The sequence below is a fragment of the Anser cygnoides genome, chromosome 2, assembly GCF_040182565.1.
Source record: "Anser cygnoides isolate HZ-2024a breed goose chromosome 2, Taihu_goose_T2T_genome, whole genome shotgun sequence".
Classification (NCBI taxonomy): domain Eukaryota; kingdom Metazoa; phylum Chordata; class Aves; order Anseriformes; family Anatidae; genus Anser; species Anser cygnoides.
In genome coordinates, this window is record NC_089874.1 from 7,267,520 (window position 1) to 7,288,927 (window position 21,408).

The following is a 21,408-nucleotide window of genomic DNA, read 5'->3' on the forward strand; positions in this document are numbered from 1 at the left end:
TGCCTTCTACAGAGCTTGTCATGACTGAGGATCTCCATACTCAGTAGGACACCAGAAGTATTCAAAAGCTATCTCAAAGAGGCAGGCAAGCTTCTTTCAACACAGAGCCCATGGTTGTCTTGTAATCTCCAAATAAATCATTTTTTGACATAAAATTATTTTTCAGATGGCACTAAGTCTGCATAGCTTGAGGAACCTAACTATCCTCTGAATTACTTCCAGATCTACTGCTGATCACTGCAGGCATAATTGTGTGCTGCTTCTCCTTTATTCTGCATAAAAGAAGTCTGCAATGACAGCATCGTGCAACAGCTATCTTCCTTCTGTCATGCATGCTTTCCCTTCTGACAACCTCTTAACCATATTGTTCCGTCACTTCAGTTGTTCCATCACTGCAGTATTGTTCCATCACTGCAATTGAGACCAGCTCCTCCAATGTACCGGTTCTGTGGTTTGACACCACCTGGAAGGGACTGAAGCGAAGACTTTGCTAAGCAAGAAGCATATCAGGTGCTTCAGCTAAATGTTTTATGACTCCGAACAATAGCATGAAGAGATGTGGAAATACCGATAAGGCTTTTCCCTGTATTCCCTGAACCAGAATCGAAAAGAATTCAAATTCGTTCCACACTAAGGACCTGGGATATACCTCCAGCAAGCCTGCCACCACGCTTACATTACTGCAGTTTGTGCAGAGGTGGATACAAAAGTATTCGTGGTCAGTGGATGTGCACAGTGTGCATATGGTTCGCAAGCACATACGTGCAGACTGCTTAGACACAGTCGGTAGTTAGATGCCTGCTGGGAGCTGAAATTATTCCTCGAAATGCTCCCCAAGTTTTTTGTTGTTTGTTTGTTTTGTAGCTTATCCCAGTCTCTCAAAATAGGGAAATAAAGGATTGCATTCACTAGTCAGCGGTCTATTTGAGGAGACCTCTGTATTAACGTAGCGTGGTATCTCCCAGTTATCAGTAGTGTGAAAATGGGCTGCTTAAATTGTCCTTACAGGTAAAGTAACAGTCGAGCTATGAATAGCCTTTCTGAAGCCAACAGAATAAAATGGCACTCATTACAGTACAGTCAGGCTTAAATTCTGCTTTGAGAATTTAACATATGTCAATGATACGTATTACATACACATAGATTACATTGTATATAAGGCCTATGGAGATGTCTCTTACTTTCTGAAGTGCATTTAAGTAGCTGACTGGAAATTCAGTATCTGTTTCACCTAAATGAAAAAAATGCAGTTGGACACTAAACTAAATAATGCAGTCAGGAGTTCGCGACGAAAGTGATTGTTTCTGCCAAGATGGTCGTATTTCCAAGGTTTTTGAAACCGAGAGCATCACCTTTTAAGATGAGAAGTTCTGCAAGCCTTGGACCTTTTTATCAGGGATACTACCTCTGTGCTGTGCTGTCTGCCACAGAGGGAGCCAGAGAAAGGGCTCACGGAGGAGGGATGGCAGTGCAGAAGGGAAACTGCTGCTGGCTGGGCAATCCCAAGAGCCCGTTTGAGTTAAGCTTAGGAGTTTCAGCTGGGTTCTTCTCAGAGGATGCCCAAGTAAGGCCTTGTGAGCGAGAGACAGGATGGGGCATTCTTGAAGGAAGGGGAGCTCGTTTGGCTTTGACATTTCAGTGGTTGTTATATTCATTTTTAGTTTGTTTTGATGATATTTTAAGCTCTTGGGAAAGGCACACCAAGTTCAGAACGGATGCCTGGCTATAGATCTCCAGAAAAAAAACTGTATTTATTTAAGGTTGTTAATTGACTTAGGTAGACATTATATCGATTCCCATTTTTAAAGTAATTTCATGTTTAGTTGTGGTAAAAACGAGTGAAAATGAGCAAGTCTGCATTCCAGCGCACAACATTAAACCCGGGGCATGTGTGAGTATTTACTAATCTGTATACAATCTGCAGGACAGAATGTCCTGTGGTAATTCTTCGAAAATGATCAGTTCCTGAGAATGTCTCAGCTATTTTAAAGTAAGCTCTAAAATACATAACATGGAAAAGCAGCCTGCTTTACAATGATCTTTTGTGTAAATCTTGATGAGCTCTGGAAATGATAGGTTTCTATACATGATTATAGTCTGTAGTGTTAAAGCCTGTTGCTAAAACCTTTCAATGCAACATGCTATCTATAGTCAACTTATCTTAAGCCACTCATATCTCCTGCTTTATGAATATCTGACTTCTGTAGAACTTCTTCATGTATCTCTTTGACTCAGGGCAGTGTTACAGCATGTTTTTAAATACATGGGAAATCGAGGCACTGGGACACCAAGTGACGTACTCGTCATCACATCCGTGATCTCTGACAAGACAAATAGGTGCAGCCGGCTCTCCCTTACCTCAAAAGCATGCCCTAGCTACTAGCACTGTATTTTTCTCTTTTTTAAACTCCTTGTTTTCCTTTACAACTCTTTAGCTGAAAAGAGTGGAAATCTTGAATTCAGAGAACTAGAACAGCAACAGCCATGTTTGGGGCCATGAGGAAAAGAAGGAAGACCGAGGAAATCATCCTTTTCTTCAAAATGCAACTTCTGTATCTGTAAAATCTTGGATGATGGAAGAAACTACCTGGTGACCAGCTCGTATTATGTCCTTTTGTACCAGAGCGGTGCCCAGTGGCGTCTTGCTGTCTCTTTCTGAAGACATATTCCAGGAAAGAAAGCTGTGCACTCTCTCTAGAAGCAATTCCTCACAGTGCTTCCTAAGGAATCAGCTTTGGCAATGTCCTGTCCCTGTGTGCAGCGTGTCTGTGGGGATGTACGCTCGAGCGGTCATTACCAGTACGCTTAAGGGAAAGGGGCAGGAGGGGAATGTGTTGTCTTTCACAAACTATTTCTTCATCAGTAGCTGTTTCCACCTGTGTGAGGAGCTGGGTGCTGAGGCAGTACACACCACGGATGTTTCCAAGTAAATATCCCAACACCCCAGCTTAAAAGCCACACAGCAGCAGGCAGATAGCAATCTTACAGCTGCTGCTCTCCTTGCTGCTCGGTGATCAGCTATTTCCCATTGTCACCAGGAGCTTTCTTCTTTTCCAATACCTGTATTCATTCCGTCATTTACTCTCTTCTGAATCCTTCATGTTTTCCCCAACTCTTTTTCCGTCCTCTGTCTGCCCATTAGCTTCCTATCTCATCTCCAGTACTTGTGCTGGTCATTTGTAAGTGTTTTCACAGACAATAAAACTTGTGCAAAGCCCCCAGCCGAGCAAAGTGGCTAAGCATGCATACAGCTCTAAGTGTTCTGGTACTGCTGACTCCAACCGGACCACCAACGTGCTTAAAATTAACCACACGTTTAAGTGCTTTCCTGGATCGAGGCCATCATTGCATTGACATAAGCCAAAACAAAACAGCACCTGAGATTCAGCAACATAAACACATAGCAACCTCAACGAGACTCAGCGCTGTAACCTTCAGATTACCTTTCTTCAGTGCACTGACATTGCTGGCTGTGTTATGGCTACACTTAAAATCTGTTCTGCGAGCGTGTACGGGAAGTAGTGCTTAGGAACAATCCTCTTCAAGCCCATGCTTACAGTTTTAGAATTTGCCTGGCCTGTTTTGCTAGATCGGGCTCTTGGACAATAAGGTCCTCAGGCAAGAATCGTGTTTCTTTTCCTGCTGAAATCCTATGTGCTCATACACCGCAAACTAACAATTAGTAACTTTTTGTTCTGAGGTAGAAGGAGGAAGGCTTTCTACATGCTGCAGATTCCCTGGCTTGTGCAGGTGTAAGTGAAAAGGTGTGATAGATAACATTTTCAAAAATCTAAGGTATTAACCTTATCACTGACAATTGACTGTAACCCTAATCATGGAAAAAGACTACACTGAAACCCCCTCTTGTGAATTCTGCCCCCTCCCCTTCTTTTGCTGACCCTTCTGCCTCTGTTACCTTTTCTCTTTCGTTGTCTGTTCAGGAGTCAGACTCGATGATCCTTGTGGGACCCTCCAGCTCGGGATATTCTGTGATGCTGTGCTCTATTGATTACTTCACCGTTCTACACTTCAGCTTATAAGCTCCATATGGTAGGAGCTTTGTTCTTTATTAATCATAAAATAAGATTATGCATACCTTGGGCATTGTACAAATCATTATTGTCTTCCTAAAAACGTCTTCCACATGGCCTCGCCCTTAATTCCAGCTAAGAATGCTGTTGTGAACAAGCTCAAAGAATAAATATTTTGCATTCATTTCACAAGCACAATGGAAACATTTTTCCAAGCTGCTGCCAAGATGGTATCTAGTCCTCTTCTGAGTCAGCAGCCCATGCAGCTGACTTTCAAATGGCCAAACTTGCTTGATTGTTATCTTAAAAGAAAAAGAACACAGACACAAGCTGTATTTCTAAAGAGCTGGATTGCTCTCCTCATGCATAAGCAGACAGTGACACTGAATTATGAATGCTGCAGGAAAGAAGCTGTACAGAAGGGAGCGTTGCTTGCAATGTCCCCCCTTATTTCTCCCAACCTGAACAGTTTCCTCCAGATAGAGGAAGGGACGAGGCAACGCTGTGAGACAGAGAGACAGGAATATTGCTGCTTTATGTCGTCTGTGCCCTTTTGGTATCGACCAGCTGTTTACATTCGTTATAGCTCTGTTGGCTATTAAAGACAGTGTATCTAAAAATACAATGCAGACAAAACCAGGCTAAAAGAGATGGAGATTGGAGAGGGACTTGTAGAGTTCCCTCCCAACGATCCCAGCCTGTAGCATTTTTTGCTTATTCTTAGCTGGATTTTCCATCTCGTCAAATACATAAGCAGGCATGGTGCAACAGAGAAGGTTCAAAACATAATTTTTGTCTTCCTACAGTGCCAGATACAGTTGGTAAGAAACTGGCAGCGATCCTCTGTTAAGCTGCACCTATATATTAAATCACAAGGTGTGTATCAGGCTTGTGATCACGGATAGAGCTTACTCTTGTAAGAAGTTCCACTCTCCTAACAGTATGACAGGATGCTTATTAAGTTAACGAGTCTAAAATGGAGAAGTAAACTGTGACTGAAATCAGTTCAATGGTAAAAGCAGGCTGTAAATCCTAAACCACCCTCTTACATCACGTTGTTCATCGAGAAGCTACCTGTTTATATAGGCACATGAAGCCAGGTGCTTGGGTTTAGCCTTTTTATACCACGCACAGTGCAGGGCATACGGTGATAAAAGTAACTTTGCTTTAAGCCACTAACTTTCTCTTCAGGATGCTGGGGTCATGAGTTTGGTACCGATGTGTACCTTAGAAGAAACTCACAGATGCTCTGGTTTTAACTACCTTAGCTACTTACAGCCTTATGAGAGCTGCCCAAGCAGCTGGGAATTGATTCAACCCAGCATTTTGGCTACTCATCCCTTCTACCTAGCCTTTCTCCTTTTGATCCAGGACTAAGAGGAACAGGAATTGTACGACTTCATGCCGTTCAAATAAATTCTCCGCACAGTAAACTCATAGATAGTTGATTAAATTAGCTCTATAGAAAAAGCCACAAGCTGACACAGACACGCATTTCCTCGGGGCAGAAAAGTTTATGCAATATCATTTCTCTGCATCCTAAGATTGATTGCCATGAATCCGAGCGCCGCAACCGGAATACAAATACATTTGGAAACCAGTGTTACAGGAGGTTGTGACTGCACATTTTTTCTTCTAAACCAAATAAGTAGTTTTAAAAAATGCGAATTAGCCAATAGAAAATGACTAGTAAGATGCTTTTTGCATATTTTAAAAGGGGAGAAAAATACCAAATACGATACAAAAGGCAAGACTAATAGGGAGAAGGTAAAGGGACAGAATAGAATATTATTAAAATGGGAGTTGTAATTAAACAGGAGTGTGGTAGAGCTGAAGTTCTCTGGTTTCGTAACATTCAATTCCGAGTGAGTTTACTGGTTCGTCTATTCCTAGCGTCCCACTGAATCTCACTATGGGCTTCCCAACAACATTAAATAATTCTGTGGGCCTGTATTCAGCTCAGTGGAGCCACCCTGATGCTCTGTCAAAGCAGACTGAAACCAAATCTGGTAGACTCAGGACATTTTTCCATTAATATCGCATGTAATTGTTAAGTAGTTAAATTACACAGTATCAAAAAGCTGTTCATTTCCTAGGTTTGCAACTAATTACTTGCATGCCAACTGTTGGACAAGCATATACCATTTTTAAATTAAATGCACTTTCACATGGACAGCAACAGTTGAGGAGGGAGAAATGTTGAAACACAGATGGCTCGTCACAGCCCAGAGGATCCATTAGAGAACAGAATCATCTCCCAGAAGGAGTGCTGGTATTAAAGCACTTAAAACTAGTCTGGACACAACACTGCAAGAGCCTTCTTACTGGTAAATGACAGCCTTGCTGGCTCTAATTTTTATGATCAGTTTACTGTGGTGTAAATCAAAGCTGAATCATAGTAATGCCTTGGCACTCGTATATTTCCTTAAACCACATGAATGCTGAAATAGGGAGTTCTCGTATATTTGCAGACCGGATTCCTTTTTTTTCCCAGCCTATACTTTTTTTCTTCCTTTTTTTTTTTTTTTTTTTTTAAGTCAGCATCAGAATCAAAGAACATTTTCTGTTCTCTTCATCAGATTTAAATCTCTTTAATCAGCCAGCTTGATTACGGAGCTCTGATAGGTGGCATGGCTTTTTGGAGAGAGCCAAACTGAAGGACCTGCTGCACATATCCTGGTTCCCAGGCTGCCTGCCAGCAGCAGGGTGTGATGTAATAGTCTTTCACGCCGAACAAGTTATGAGCCCTGTTTTTGACTTTACTACATTTTGGCTAAGAAACAGCATGAATAGCCTCGCAGGGAAATGCTCCTGTTTAACAAACAGGTAGCTGCTGAAACAACCTTCCCTTTCCCTCTGTGCATCTGTGACTGGAAGGGAGAGTCCCACTCGTAGGTTATACCTCTCCTCTTCCATACGCTGGAGCAGCAGTGACTGTGTAAAATGGACACAGATGCATTCTTCCAGCCTCTCCTGTGTCCTAGACGTGCAGTTTTAAGAGGACTTACTGACACAAGCTTAGCCTAAGTCTCAGACAGCCTTCTGGCTGAGATACCTCCTTTTTAAGAAAGTTCTGGGAAATTAGTAGGCTTTAGAGAGCAGTAGTTAAGTCTACGACCATAAGGAAGGGGCCATTTGTAAGTGTGTTCTGCCTTCGTTACTTCTTCAAAGCAAAGGAAGCCCAGTCCTGTTTTTCACCAAAAGAGAACTCAGTTTGGAGCTGGCATCTTCTCTCTGGCCTGGACTCTCCTCATGCAGGGAAAGAGGAAACTCATAAAGGCCAGGAAATGATGGGCCACAAAAATGCTTGTGTTTGCAGGAGGCAGGGAATACTGTTATTTTCACAGTGTCCTATGCGTCAGTGGAAGAAGAAAGGCCAAAATGAAAAGGATCCAAGCCCACCAAGCTCAACGTACTACGTTCCGCTTCAAAACAGGGGCAAAGCGGAAACAGGGAAAACACGTTCGTTATTGAATTTGCAACCTCTCTACATTCCTTTCATGGTTAGTAATGTCACATTACAGAAGAGTTATCATTCACCACTTAACTGCCTGGAGGTTACACAGTCCAAACAACACAAGGCCGAAGTACAGAGTTGTGAACTGCACGGTGAAAAATCAAGTTGCTCCTTCCCCATTTAATGTGGTGCACGCTAATATTTTGGTGTAGCTTTGATCTCTTATCAGGTGCGTTTCTCATTCTAACCTTCTAGCTCAACCACCAGGAACCCCTACAGTCCCAGGGGAAAGCCTCTAAGAGGTGCCACAATGGTCTGTCACAGGCTCATCACATCTAGCTTTGGGCACCTAACAGAAACGCTTCAGCTAGAAATGCAAAACCTGGACTCAGCCCCTGTATAATCAGTGCAAAGGGCTGTTCAACCCACTTAAGATCTGATTTATCCTCTGCGAATGCCTCTCTGACATACAGAGACAGCCAGAGCTACCATACTCCCCACTTAAGCAGCTCACATGGGTTTCTAAAGTTAGGTGGGATAAATCCAGGCCTTAGTGATTATCACAGATATCCATTTAGCATGGGGTTAATTGCTTAGATTTGTGTACTGTGTTAAGATGATACTCGTACAAGCAGCATCTCCCTCTGTTCAGGCTTAAAAATCATTGTGAAATGCAAGCTAAGTGCTATTGAAACAAGAAAGTCCTGATTATATCTGCCGGGAAATAAATATTTTGATTCTTTCTTTCACGTCTTCTCTATTATTCAACAGATTTAACTATTCACTGCCACAGTCTCAGACATATAAAAAACGCTTACACAATCAGCTTCAAATGCATGTTCTTATAAAAATGTGTTTAATTCCAAGTCCTGATATGCAAGTTCCTATCCTCATCCACTGTTCTGTTTGGTTTGTTTTTTGTTTTTAATAATACTTCCACCTCTGGCCCCAAGGATTCCTCTTTGCTATTGCAATATGTACGGCAATCATGAATAATTTATAATAGTTTTAGGATCTCACACATTATCATCACTAATTAAACAATGCAATGAGATTTAAGTTGACAGAGCCCTGCAGATAAGAGTTCCTTGTTTCAGCTGTCAACATAAAAGCTTCCCTGTCATTAAACTGAACATCTAACAGCATGTCCACTCCGAAACCCTTTGTCATATAATTTATCGTGTTTTTAAGATATTTGGAATCGTTAAGCCAAGAAACAGTGATCTAAGTCAACAAGAACTTGAGTTTGCTTTTTACAGATCTGTTTATGGCATTTGCACTGTGAAAACAAGCACTTGTTAGCACGCAACTAAGAATAAATGAAATGTCTGAAATGCAGTATTCAAATCAGGGTTGTTGGCCTACTGCTGTCATATTTGTGAAGGAATGCAAGCGAAATAACTTACAGGGACTGAAAGACGCAACAGTCCTGAGTGAACACCCATCAGCTTCAGCTTTGTGCCCTTCTGCAGAAACTTAGCCTTTCCCTCCGAACAGTTTCTCCCATTAGGAGAGCGTGACAAATCTCTCTCTATGGCCCCTGTTGAAAATTAAACGTCAACGGCTTTGTTTCGTTCCTCGCTGATCTGTAGCTGCTGACATTTGTTCCCAAGTAAAACAAAAACCTAACGATTCACTGGCAGCCCTGCATGCTCACTCTTCTCAGATATAAATGAGAGCAGAGGATACAAAACAAAGATAATCAGGTGTTGTACATCCTACGTATCTTATATGAATTTTTCTGTATCCTTTGAAAAGGAGATAATTGAGTCCAATATATCGAGTTTTCATCCAGATTCTCTCGTGTACAGATACACAACCTCAGCAGCTGATAAATACTTGCCAAGAAGCCTGTTTCTTCTTTCTGGTATCTTCACTTAACTTCACATTGTCCCAGTCAGCAAATAATTAAAAACAAAACAGACTTTTCAGTCTTTGAGATGCTGGAATATCCTAAGATGATGTTGTTTCCCCATTTCTGTTCTGACAGGTACAAAGACTCCCCTGTAGCTGCCTAACAGAGAAAACCACATTCACATGCAAATAATATGACTGATAGACTGAAGCCTACCAGACATACATTTGTGTCCTGCAAGCCCTTAAGTTTCATAATTTGTGTATCCCAAGGCTACTTCTTACATGAAAAGGCAGTGAGTAGTCTGGAGAAGGGTTAGTGCTGGAGTTTCTGACTATAAGCATAGGATTTATTTTATTCAATGCTTTTCATTATTTATTTTTGCGTAGCAGCAGAACAGAAGGCCTGTGTTTTGCAAGGAGAGTTTGGCTTACTTAGTCAAGAAAAACAAAGGTTGGCTACAGGTACGACAGGATGTAACGAGCAGGGAATGAAAACATCTATTATTTATAAGAGCAAATGGTCATAAGCTGCCAATGAAAAAATGCAGGTCAAAAGTCAGAAACTTCCTAGCCAGTAGAGGAGGGCTCCCCAAACGAGGGCATGTGTTTTACTGGATGGCTGCGAACCACTTGAAAGTGGTATTTGAACCGTTAATAACCACACAGCACAACAGCTGCAGCCGCTACTGGGGAGCTACCGACACAAAAGCAAAAAGGTTGGGGACTGCTGTGTTAGCATGTCCAGAGACATCCTGCCTTAAGAGCAGTCAGTAAGAGCTGGGATGAAACAGAACTTGTAGTACTTCAAGAGGGAAACAGAGCTTGGGAACCTTTCTGTCCTTTACGGTTCTAGATTTCTAGATTCAGAAAAAGCCAAAGATTTTACCGTCTGAGAAAGAAAAAGAAGAAAAGCTGGGGAAAGATAAATACAGGGTAATTAACTCTGGAGACAGAACAGCATTTTCTAATTCTGTGTGGCGGGGGAATGTTGAACAGAAAGGTGCAGTTAATGAAAAGAATGAACAGGAAAAAAGAAAGAGCAAAAAGGCAGAGGAGCGCAGAAGAACAGTGATGCCTCTGAGGCTCAGGCTTGCCAAGGGAGGGAGGAGGCACGACAAAGGCTTGCAGTGCTGTTGTTGCAACAGAGAACATCAGAGGCTGGAATTCACAATTCCCAGGAACTGCTGAGTTCATGCGTTCCCAGGAACCAAAGACACCGCTCCTGTGAAGACACCACTGCTACCTGGAGTCTGCTTAAATACCCTGGTACTTCTGCCCTTTTTCCTCTGCACTCAGGTGGGGCAGACAGCGTGATTGCAATTAGTGCCATCAGACAGCAGCCGTCCCAGTCACCTCAGACTCCAGAGGCAGCAAGAAATCAAAACCCTGTAGGCCCTACCGTGAATTTCTTTTTGATATGCTCTCCTTGGCTGCTAGACCCCTCATCAGCTCTTTTTAAGGGAGATGGAAGACCAACCTAAATAAAATTTTACCCTTCTCTAAAGTGGGATTTCAGCAATGTGTTCTGGGATCTGTAGCCACTGCAAAGCTCACTTGGGAACAGTGCCAAAATTAGTTGCTATTTGGTTAAATCACAAGAGGAGCTACCACCTTTGGATTCCTAGTGCCTTGTCAACCGAACACTGGGATGCCAAGACAAGTCTGGAGTAAAAGGCGCATGAAATCGTTCTTGCTCTTCCACTGTATGGGCACACAAGCTCGAGCTTGTAGTACAAGAAACAATTACACACGACACTGTACATTTTCCAATGGAAAACTGGACACAAGATTTACTCACTGTTTTTGAGGTAGCACAGGGAGATGGTGTCATTATAGGAGGCTTGGCTGCACTTTGGGAGGGAGGCAAAGAAAATCTCTGCCCTGTGTCCGGAGGTGAAGAACAGTGAATCCGTGTTTCTAGTCTCTCGGGCTCATGCTTATAGGATTCAAGAGGAAACGTGGGCTGCTTGGTCACTTGTGTTGGGGTAGATGGAGAAGAAGAGAGGCCAGAGGCTGTAAAAAAGAATAATTACTAAAAATCATTTCTGAAGAAAAGCAGATAGAAATCTCAGCTTTACAGTAAACTTGTATTTTTTCATCACGTTTCTGCAGGCAAACAGTATGTATCTCATCCTCCCACTTATAAAAAGGAATTGCTCTGCCTTCCCATTAAAACTTTTTTAATCATTCAGCTGGGTGAGCTGTGTGATCCGTTATACAGGGAGGCGTAGTGGCAAGATAAGAGAGCTCTAAGTTTGTGTTATATTAACCTCCTGTCTGGTCCCTTATTTCTAAAGCGATCCTAAGCAGTGGTGTTACTTTCTTGTCGCAATTTTAATACTCCTGCGAATGTCAGGATTACCTCTATCTCATAGCAAGTCGCTCTAGAGCTTTAATCTCGCTTCTGCATTTTGATTATGCTAATTGTCTCACCCAACAGTTAGAACAAAATTAGGTGCAGAGACAAAAAGAAAGAGGGTATATTTCCCATGAGCCTCAGCCTGCTTTCTATAAAGCTCGTGGCAATGCCTTCATACAAACTAGAATTGTTTTCAGCAGCCTTTTAGGAGAAAGACTATTCTTATCTTTTGCTGAAAATCATTATCAGAAGCAGATCGTTTGTCTTGTGAGCATCCTGTTTTTATTTGACACATGTATCTACCCCAGCTGTATTTTAGGTTATGTTCTTAAGGCAGTTCTGAGCTGTGATCAAACACGTAATTTAAGCTGTATTTACTACCCATTTAAGAACAAGCAGACATCTACATCCAATAAGAAAATTCATTACAACATCCTTGTTTCTTGTTATAACATACTTATAAATGTATATGACATAGATCTGTTTGTGTGTCAGCAAAAAAAGGATGATTCTCTTATGCCAGCATGAGCAGAGCTTCAAATTTTTAAGTGGGCTATAGGCACCTCCAGGACCTCTGAATTTGGTTCACTTCCTGTACTTCCAGAGATCTGTGTACGTAACCAGTTAGTCCATAGTGGATTCAAGTCCACTGACAAGGAACAGATAGCTTTTAATATGCAGAAAATCCCAAGCCATTCAAACAAATGTTTCGGAACATGACAGTGCATCTTCGTGGCAAGATTGGTTCAAGCAAAGTTTCACCAGAGACTTTTGCACACCTCCATTCAAACACTTTGCACTGGTTTACACTCAGCCTCTGCTGGTCCTTGCTTTCAACCTAGGGCAAGACGTATTAGTACAGCTCACTTTATTCTCAAAGCACTTTTGCAATCAAATGTCTGATTCACATCAAGAACCCTGGTTGAATGAATCCTCAGCAATGTTTTTGTATCCTGACTTCCATTGACCTCAAAGGATGTTCATTACTTCTCAGTGCCACTGTTCTACCCCATGAGACAGCATTTTAAAGTAAACTTTGTATTTATGGAAGGTAAACAATAAAACTCAGTATTAACTGAGACGCTAGAGTCAGAAGACTAGCGATCCAACGACTTAGGAAGGGATTTATTACTTGAAGAAATAATTACTCCTGACATATCTAGGAATTAATGAGGAATTCAGGTAACTGTTCTTTTAATATCATTGTTCATTAAAAACAACCTTTCTTGATGGCTTTTACATATGAAGAGACAATAGAATCACTCATCTGGAAACTTTCAAAATGATTAAGCTAAGATTTTTTTTAAGCTAAGATGTTTTATTTGTAGTGGTATTAGTGTTCTAGTGTAATATATTTATTTCAAGAAAATCCTAACTCTCACTGAAAAAATTTAGCTTTATTGGAATCAATATTCACTCCTTCTCTTCGTTAGAGAGACCTGCAGCTCTGCTGATCAAGCAGCAGTAATCACAGATCCAGTGGAGAGTGGGTGTTATATAAATATAAGGCAGATATATATATATAAGGCAGATACAAATGTTGGCTAATGTGACATGCCACAAGGAGAGGCAAGAAGAAATGCCCTGGTTGTTTTGAATGTCCTCAGCTTCTCCTGATTTCAGTGAGGTTGGGGAGTGTTCCATATGCTGAAGGATTAAAAGGACGGTTTTTGCTTGCACATTTAGATAAACAGTTCTGGGGAAGATGCTCTTATCTTCTGTGTTTTTATGGGTGTACAAATGTTTCCTAAGCACTTAGACTGAGGTTTGAGGTGGATGGTAGCTGTAATTGTTGCAAATGGAAAACCACTAAAAGGGAGAAAAACACCATTAGATCTTAAAGTCTTACTGCAGGGATGTGCTCATTATGTGCTAATGTATCCGCAAGTCTACAGAAACGATTTCCAGTATCAGCAAGCCCTGCCAAAAGAGTAATTACCAGACATAAGGGAACCACATATTCACAGTCCTAACAAGGCTGGCATACAAGTATAGAGGACAGCTATAGGACACCGGAAGATGTGGATCAAAGGAGACCAAGGAAGTAACATCCCTTACATCTCATGAAAACTATTGTCACCTCATTATAAATGTGTAACAGCACAGCCAGGAAAAGTTCCCTACAGACAGTGTGGCTTCCATTTTATAACAACGTTCACTGATGGTGAACTTCCTCGTGGATGGCAGCTTGGGAAACTTGGCACGAGTTTTTATAGATGACAAGTGTCTGTGACTCCAGCAACTTCACTGAGAGCACTTTGATCCTCAGAACCGTCTGTTTCTCCCGGGCTCTTAAAACGTAAGTACTCAAAGGGAGGCACATTTGAGATTTAATTTTTCTATGACGCAACTTCCTCAAAGATGTGGAGCGAAAGTCATAATTATTTTGCAGGGAATTTGATTAAATTATGTAATCAGATGTTTTCAACATTTATTATTTAAAAGCCTCCCTCATGGCATTATTGTGGTATATATTTTGTTTACACTTCTATAATACTGAGATTGAGGGAATAATCCTGTAGGAAATGTTAAATAGCTTTACGATTGTTAAAACAAAAGACTTAGCTGCTATGATACAACTCAATATCCTAAACCCTACAAAGAATTTTATGAAAGCCTGTGACATGAAAGGATGAAAATCTCTAATATATCCCCAAACTAAAATCAGTTCAGGAGTAACGGAACTTTGTGTTAACTTAATCCTATTGAACTGCCTTCTAAAACAGATGGCATTGGTGTAAATATATAGGTACATATATTTGCAGTAGCTGCACTTGCCTACTACAGAAGAAACTGAAGAGACAAGATACATCTTGTATCGTATGGCTGAAAACAATTTGTTTTTAAGAAAGTACATGTTAAACAATTAGGCCTGCCACCATTTCTAGACTTTTCTATAATATGGCTGAAAAAATGCAGTATGTATCTAGGATTTTGGAGAAGAAACAGTCTTGGAGGTTGCCTGCATACTCCTCCAGTTCTGATAAGGAGATGAACTGATATGCCAAGTAATTATCTCTAATGCTAATGTTTCATTCATCAGACAATGAAATGACTAATCATGTGTGGTATTTTCATGTTAGCAAACTAAAAAAAAAAAACCTCTTCCTTTTTTCCATTAGATTAATAAAACAATTTTACACAAAAAAAAAAAAGGAGGGGTGGTGGAGATTCTAGTAGATCAGTTACTATATCACTGGCCAACAGAAAGTTTTGTCCCATGTTTTCTATTGTCCCAGTCTAGTTTTATAATAGAATCACAGAATATCCCAACTTAGCAGGGACCCCCACGGACCGTCGAGTCCAACTCCTGGCTCCACACAGAACCACCCCAAAACCAGACCCTGGGTCCGAGAGCAGCGTCCAAACGCTCCTTGAACTCCTGCAGCTCGGTGCCATGACCACTGCTCTGGGCAGCCTGTCCCAGTGCCCGACCACCTCTGGGTGCAGAACCTTTCCCTAACCCCCAGCCTGACCCTCCCCTGTCCCAGCTCCATGCCGTTCCCTCGGGTCCTGTCGCTGTCCCCAGAGAGCAGAGCTCAGCGCCTGCCCCTCCGCTCCCCTCGTGAGGGAGCTGCAGGCCGCCATGAGGCCTCCCCTCGGCCTGCTCTGCTCTGGGCTGAGCAAACCCAGGGACCTCAGCTGCTCCTCACACATCTTCTCCTCCAGACCCTTCATCATCTTTCTAGCCCTCCTTTGGACACTCTCTAATAGTTTTACGTCCTGCTTATATTGTGGCACGCAAAACTGCACATGGTACTTGAGGTGAGGCCCCACCAGAGCACAGCAGAGCAGGACAATCCTTTCCCTCCAGCATCTAGCTATGCTGTACGTGTCGTATTCATCTTGCTGTCAACCAGAAACCCCACATCCCATGGGACTGGCTCCCCACATCCCACAGGGCTGCTCTCCAGCCTCTCATTCCCCAGTCTGCACATTATAACCAGGGTTGCCCTTCCCAGGTGCATAATCCATCACTTGCTCTTGTTAAATGTCATATTGTTGGTGATTGCCCAGCCCTCTGGCTTGTCAAGATCTCTCTGTAAGGCCTCTCCACCCTTGAAGGAGTCAACAGCACCTCCTAATTTGTATCGCCCACCAACTTATTTAGTGTGCATTTGAGTCCTACGTCCAAGTCATTTATAAAAACATTAAAGAGAACTGGCCCTAAAATTGAGCCCTGTGGAACCCCACTAATGACTGGCTGCCAGGCTGAGGTAACCCCATTTACTATAACCCTTTCAGCCTGACCCATCAGCCAGTTCTCCCATCATATTATGTACTTGTCTACCTGTACGCTGCATATTCTGCCCAGAAGGATACTGCGAGAGACAGAAAATAAGGCAATTTTCAGTTGTCTTCCTCTATGACAGTGTTGTCTGTGATGGTAAGCAGCGATGGCCCAACATTCAATTCTTTGCTTATTTGCACAGCCTCAGCTTGGATCTAGCTGCACATCACAGGTTGGATGCAAGAGCTCCGAGAAGATACTGCTGTAACAGCAGAGCCCACAGCTTTGGCCCAAGATAGTATGCAACACTAACTGGCATTTACTTAGTCACACGCATACAAAAATAATGCTGCTACCTTCCCTTGCTTCTTGAGATATGTGCAACTATTTCTTTTAAATAAAGCCCTTATTTTGCATGGTATTAAATTTTACATCCACCTACTTGGGCATTCGGATTCACATCATCCTTCCACAGATACATAACAGGAAAGGATAAAGCGCTCCATTGTCATTCCCATACTCCCGAGAGAAGAAGGGTGGCTGCCCTCCTACATTCCCCGGGTGACACCCACAATTAATTCTGTCACCTGCATTTCATGCCTGACCTGGCAGGATGCATCTGGTGGTTTCTGGGAGGAAGGATGCTCACAGCCCAGTGATTCCTGCCAAAGCCTCCCTTTTATTTATCAGCAGTGCGATGTGTAGTTCTGCCCAGAGCTCCAATCAACCCCTTTCCAGAAAGAAAAAAAAAAACCAGCCCCTGCCCCCATGGACCTTTGGAGCCTCCTGCCCACAAGTTACGCTGCTAGAGATTTCAGGGATGAACTAATGATCCTTTACAAAAGGGTGGGTCTGGACAGAGTTGCACCGCCCTGTCGAGGGTCCAAAGGATATAGCCAGCAGCCTGCTGTCAAACATTTCATTTGTATTTATGTGCTTAACATGGAGTTGCTAAAACTGGTGAAAGTTACTGGCAACGAAAAATAAATCACTTTCACAGTTTGCATCTTCCTAGGAATCACACTTCAGTATTCTCTTGTCCTGTACCTGAGCAAGCAGATAATGCCATCACTAACAATAAAAAATAGCTTTCCAGGTTACTACGTAGGGATGTATTCATTTACCATTTAGACTGAAACATCTCCAAAAAAAAAAAAAGGGGGGGGGGGGGCGAGTTTCCATTTGCGGTGTCTCCAAGTGACACTTTTTGTCTGATTCCTTCCCAGGACAACATCGTCCTTTCATTTGCATTCTTCAGCTGGCAGTGAAACAGAGAAGTAGGCAGGCTGTGGCTGCTGAATTTTAAGTAGTCAGAAGCACAAGTGAATCCGAGTTGAGCCTGCTGTTCATTAAGCTGATTCACTCTTCAGACACAATACTATGTTAATTTTGACACATAAGCAAATTGATGCAAATTATGTGAAATGAAGTTTAATGCCACTTAATGGCAGTAAAACTATGAGCCCATAAGCAGGTAAATGGCTGTTTCTATTCAAGTCGTGTTGGTGACATTGACACTAAATGTTGTAAAACACATTAATTAAAAACAAACCTGAAAAACAATCTTATTATAACCCGAAGTATGATGGAGCAGCATCTATCCTAGCTGCATTTGCTTCAATCTTAATGAAGCAATGCCATGGCTCTTCATCTAGCTGCTGCGGTGTTCACTGAGAGATTTGGTTGTTTCCAAAATGATCTTTCTATTAATAATAACAATAAAAAAGGAGTAAAATACATCCTTCAAGTCACTGCATGAGCAGGCTGGATCAGTCTGACGGGCTCCCAGCCACCTGGGATCTCACCTGCAGAGCTTCCCTGTCCCACTGCAGGTGCACCCTTGCAGCTGGTTTCTGCCCTCTCAGTGCCCCAAGCTTTGCACTTTGTAATTGATTCAATTTCAAATTTCAAAGAGACCTCAAAGCCCACCCAGTGCCACCCCCTGCCATGGGCAGGGACCCCTCCCACCAGCCCAGGCTGCCCCCAGCCCCATCCAGCCTGGCCTTGGGCACTGCCAGGGATGGGACCCCAAGTCCCTCTGCAGTAAACTGATGCAGTCAGGCTGGTAATCAGGTAATTATGAACCCTACACTTTTCCTCTTGCTCTGTTGCCCAGGCACCCTCTATTTTCCCCCATCCAGGACAAAACACTGGGCCAGACAGCCTTTCGGTCTGAGCTACCTTTGGTGCCTTCATGTGCCGTGGACCGGTATCGTGTCATCAGGTCGCACCAAATGCTCTGCAGCCCTGAGGATATTCGCTGGTGGGGCAAACAGAGAGCACAGGGAGCACTTTTTGAGATCCAAACCCCCATGGTGACCCTGTGCTTTCATGCTTAGTTCATGATAGTTATTCTCCCCAGCTAGATAAGTTTTGTAACTTTGTTTTTTGCATTGCCTGTTTCCAACAGACTTGCATTTTTCCCATATTCATCAGAGAAAATTATATCAGAATATACACATACACCAGGGAGCCTTATTGTCGGAGAGACACGGCTGTTAAGGGCTGTGAACTTGGGCTTTTAGGGCAACAGGCAAGCTGCAGAAAGTAGTGCATAGGATCCAGAGATCTATACAGTTATGAATTTGCTGCTTTTCAAAGAAGAAAACATTCCTCACAGTGTGATTTTTCAGGTTCTCATGGGCAGGAAGTGCTGCTGTGACTGAGGTCTCAGCCTGGTCTCTAACTCTCAGCTTTCTGTGACCCCTTCTCCTTTGTCTTGCAAATACTGGAGAGAGCACCAGATGCAGGTTTGTAGCAGAGAAGCAGCTGTGAGCCACAAGCTGGATGGCAAAGGATGGCTCTTTCTTTTTTTTCAAGACAAATGCAAATTCCACTGCTGTTTGACAACCTCACAGGTGATAAATGAAGAGGTCCTGGTCACGGTTGAGGCACAGCACTGAGTAAGTGCCTGGCCAGGCAGAAGCAGTGAGATCAGTGCGGTAATTATGTTGAGAGATGCGACACCAGGAATTTACCAGACACTAGGCTGTGGCCAGCAAGCGTGGTCGGAGACACCAAACCATGCACCTTGCCAGCGCAAGTGGCATTGATGGGAGCGAAGCATTAACAATGATCCTCAGCAGGTAACAGCACCATGGGGAAATGCCCCGCAGAACCACGAGAAGCAGAAGCAGGAGTCTTGGCTGAGCACGTGAGCAAAGAAAGCTTTACCCTCCTGTGCATCCATCACCCACAGAGCATGGGGTCAAGAAGGCTGGGAATACCAGCCTTGCACTTTCTGAACCACCTGGCTGACTTTCCAGTCCCGCTGCTGACAGCAGAACAACAGGAGTTCAAGACTGCCGCCTTCCAAAGGACTCTTGCTGTACGCAAACCCGGGACTGCTGCTGATGGGATGTGACATTGTGCAAGCGCTGCCTCAGGGCAGCCACCGAGTTATAACAAAAGCTAACTGTGCAGTCCTGTGATACAAATCTGGAAAGTCACTAGAATGAAAATCAATCAGTCCTCTTCATTCAATCTGCTCCGTAAAGACGCGTGACATCTGTGCAAACACCCGGTTTCTTGTCGTGATCCAAACCAGATGACTCACGGGCGTGCGCCAATCCGTGCAAATAAGCCACGTGCAATAGCTGACCCTTATCAGCACAATGATAACCGCTGAAAGAAAAGCCTCCGCTGACTTCCCAGCCCGGTATCAGCACGTTAGGCAGGCATAGCACTACATCACATGGCAGAGATTCACATGGCCGCTTGTACTACGCGCTGGTTATAGCCGGCTGCTGTGAGAAACAATGCCTACAGCAGGACGACTTTATTTACCTAATACACCACCTGGCATTTTAAACTTTCACAGAGTACTTTGTGTTCGGCATCAGAGGCTTTAAGGAAATAACGTTTGTTCTTTTTTGTTTTTTTTTCATTTTACCAAAGCTGGGTCTGGCTGCTAAAGCTAACATGCAACATCTCTTTCCACATTAATCTCAGTTGTCCAGTGTAGGCTTTCCTTGCTGCTTTGTTTCAAGTTGAGCTAAATTCTCCCCTGCTGCTGCAGAAAGCTGTAAACTGCCTTTCCGCGGTGATATTTCAGGAGCCAGCACTGTGTCTCTCCATCCCAGCAGAGGAGAGGCTGCTGTAACTGCTCTCTGCCCCAGCACCTTCTCCCTGGGTTCGTTCACTGCCGCCTGCTTTGCACGGCAGAAGCTGCAAACCGCAGCGTTATCGTTGTCGTTCGTGTTTTGTTTCTGGTAGCACCAGACGAATATAACAGATAACGCAGGCCCTGACCTGAAGGATTTACATTTGGACAGGCAAAGGAAAACAAGAGGGAAATTAAGGGAGGAGAGAAGGGAGGGGCAATGCTGTGTGCGCAACATACAAACACAGGTTTGGAAGTAATTGCTTGCTAGCTCTGATGCCTAATTTCACACTGCAGATTTCGTACTCAATCACTGCACTAAATGTCAGCTTCTTAAAAGCAGCAGCTTGGGGGAGTGCAGAACGGTGCAAGTTGTTGCTTCTGTGATGATTTATGATACACTCTTCCAACACAAGTTTAAAAAAAAAGGTGGAATTGAGGCAAAGATTTTCCTGGCTCACTTGCTGTAAGTGACTTAACTATGTACCTTACTTCTGTAATACGCTAAAGCAGAAAAACACCCTGTGGAACATCTCCTCTTTACCTCTCACTTTGCCCCTTTCCCCCCCCAATTTTTTTTTTTTACAAATATATCACTAGAGGTCCAAACTGATGAAAAGACCGGTCTAAATCCTGGCCTGCAGAGCCCTGCTGAAATCGCTGTGAGCGATTTCATCTGCATACTCCGGGTAACCGAGAGACGGAATATTAATGCACGTAAAGACCACTAGGATATCCATTTACTGCATACGCATGAGAGCTCCAGAGCTGGCGCCAGGGGAATGCACACTGTAATGCTGCACACAGCCACGGCCGCTCAGCAAGAAGGCAAGTGTTCAGAGTATGCCACTTCGGAGCTTCAGAGCAGCAGGTTACAAGAGTGTCAGAGAAGAGTCTTTAGGACTCAGGTCCTGGGACCTGCACTGTATTTAATTTACCAGTTCATATTATCCTCAGTTTTCTGCTCTTGTAGTGAAGAAAGCAGCTCTAGAGCTGCTAGTAAAGGCATCAGAGTTGCAGCTGGACTGCAAGTCTCACAGCACAGCTTATTTCTGTTTATTTTCTGCAATGCTTACAAGGGCACTGAGGTGAGAGTAATTAAATATTTGCAAAGTACTCCAAATCCTCAGGGTAGCTGTAGCTAGAGAATGAAGCCATAATTCGCAATTTCTTTGCTTCTGAAATTCATGTGTTTCAAAACCTCTGTTCTTCTGTAATTAAAAGAATAAAAAAAAAAGTTTCCCTCTCTCTAGCTCTTCTCAGAATTCAACAGGAGTCCAAGGATGGCTTCAGCCTGCAGCGTTTGCCTCTCCCCCCTGCGTCTGACTCAGACTTCTGTCTCATCATAATTCTTATCTTGCTAACCTGGGA

The 21,408-nt window shown here is 43.1% G+C and overlaps 1 protein-coding gene across 5 annotated transcripts in view; it reads right to left on the reverse strand.

Annotated features, from left to right (window-relative positions):
- The window catches only part of PRKAG2 (protein kinase AMP-activated non-catalytic subunit gamma 2), a 216,295-nt gene that overhangs the window by 60,292 nt on the left and 134,595 nt on the right, over positions 1-21,408 (reverse strand). For all 5 annotated transcript variants that reach the window (XM_048062404.2, XM_048062405.2, XM_048062406.2 and 2 more), the window contains one exon: positions 11,144-11,358. In XM_048062404.2, the coding sequence (XP_047918361.2) occupies positions 11,144-11,358 (215 nt within the window). The remainder of the gene's footprint in view (positions 1-11,143; positions 11,359-21,408) is intronic.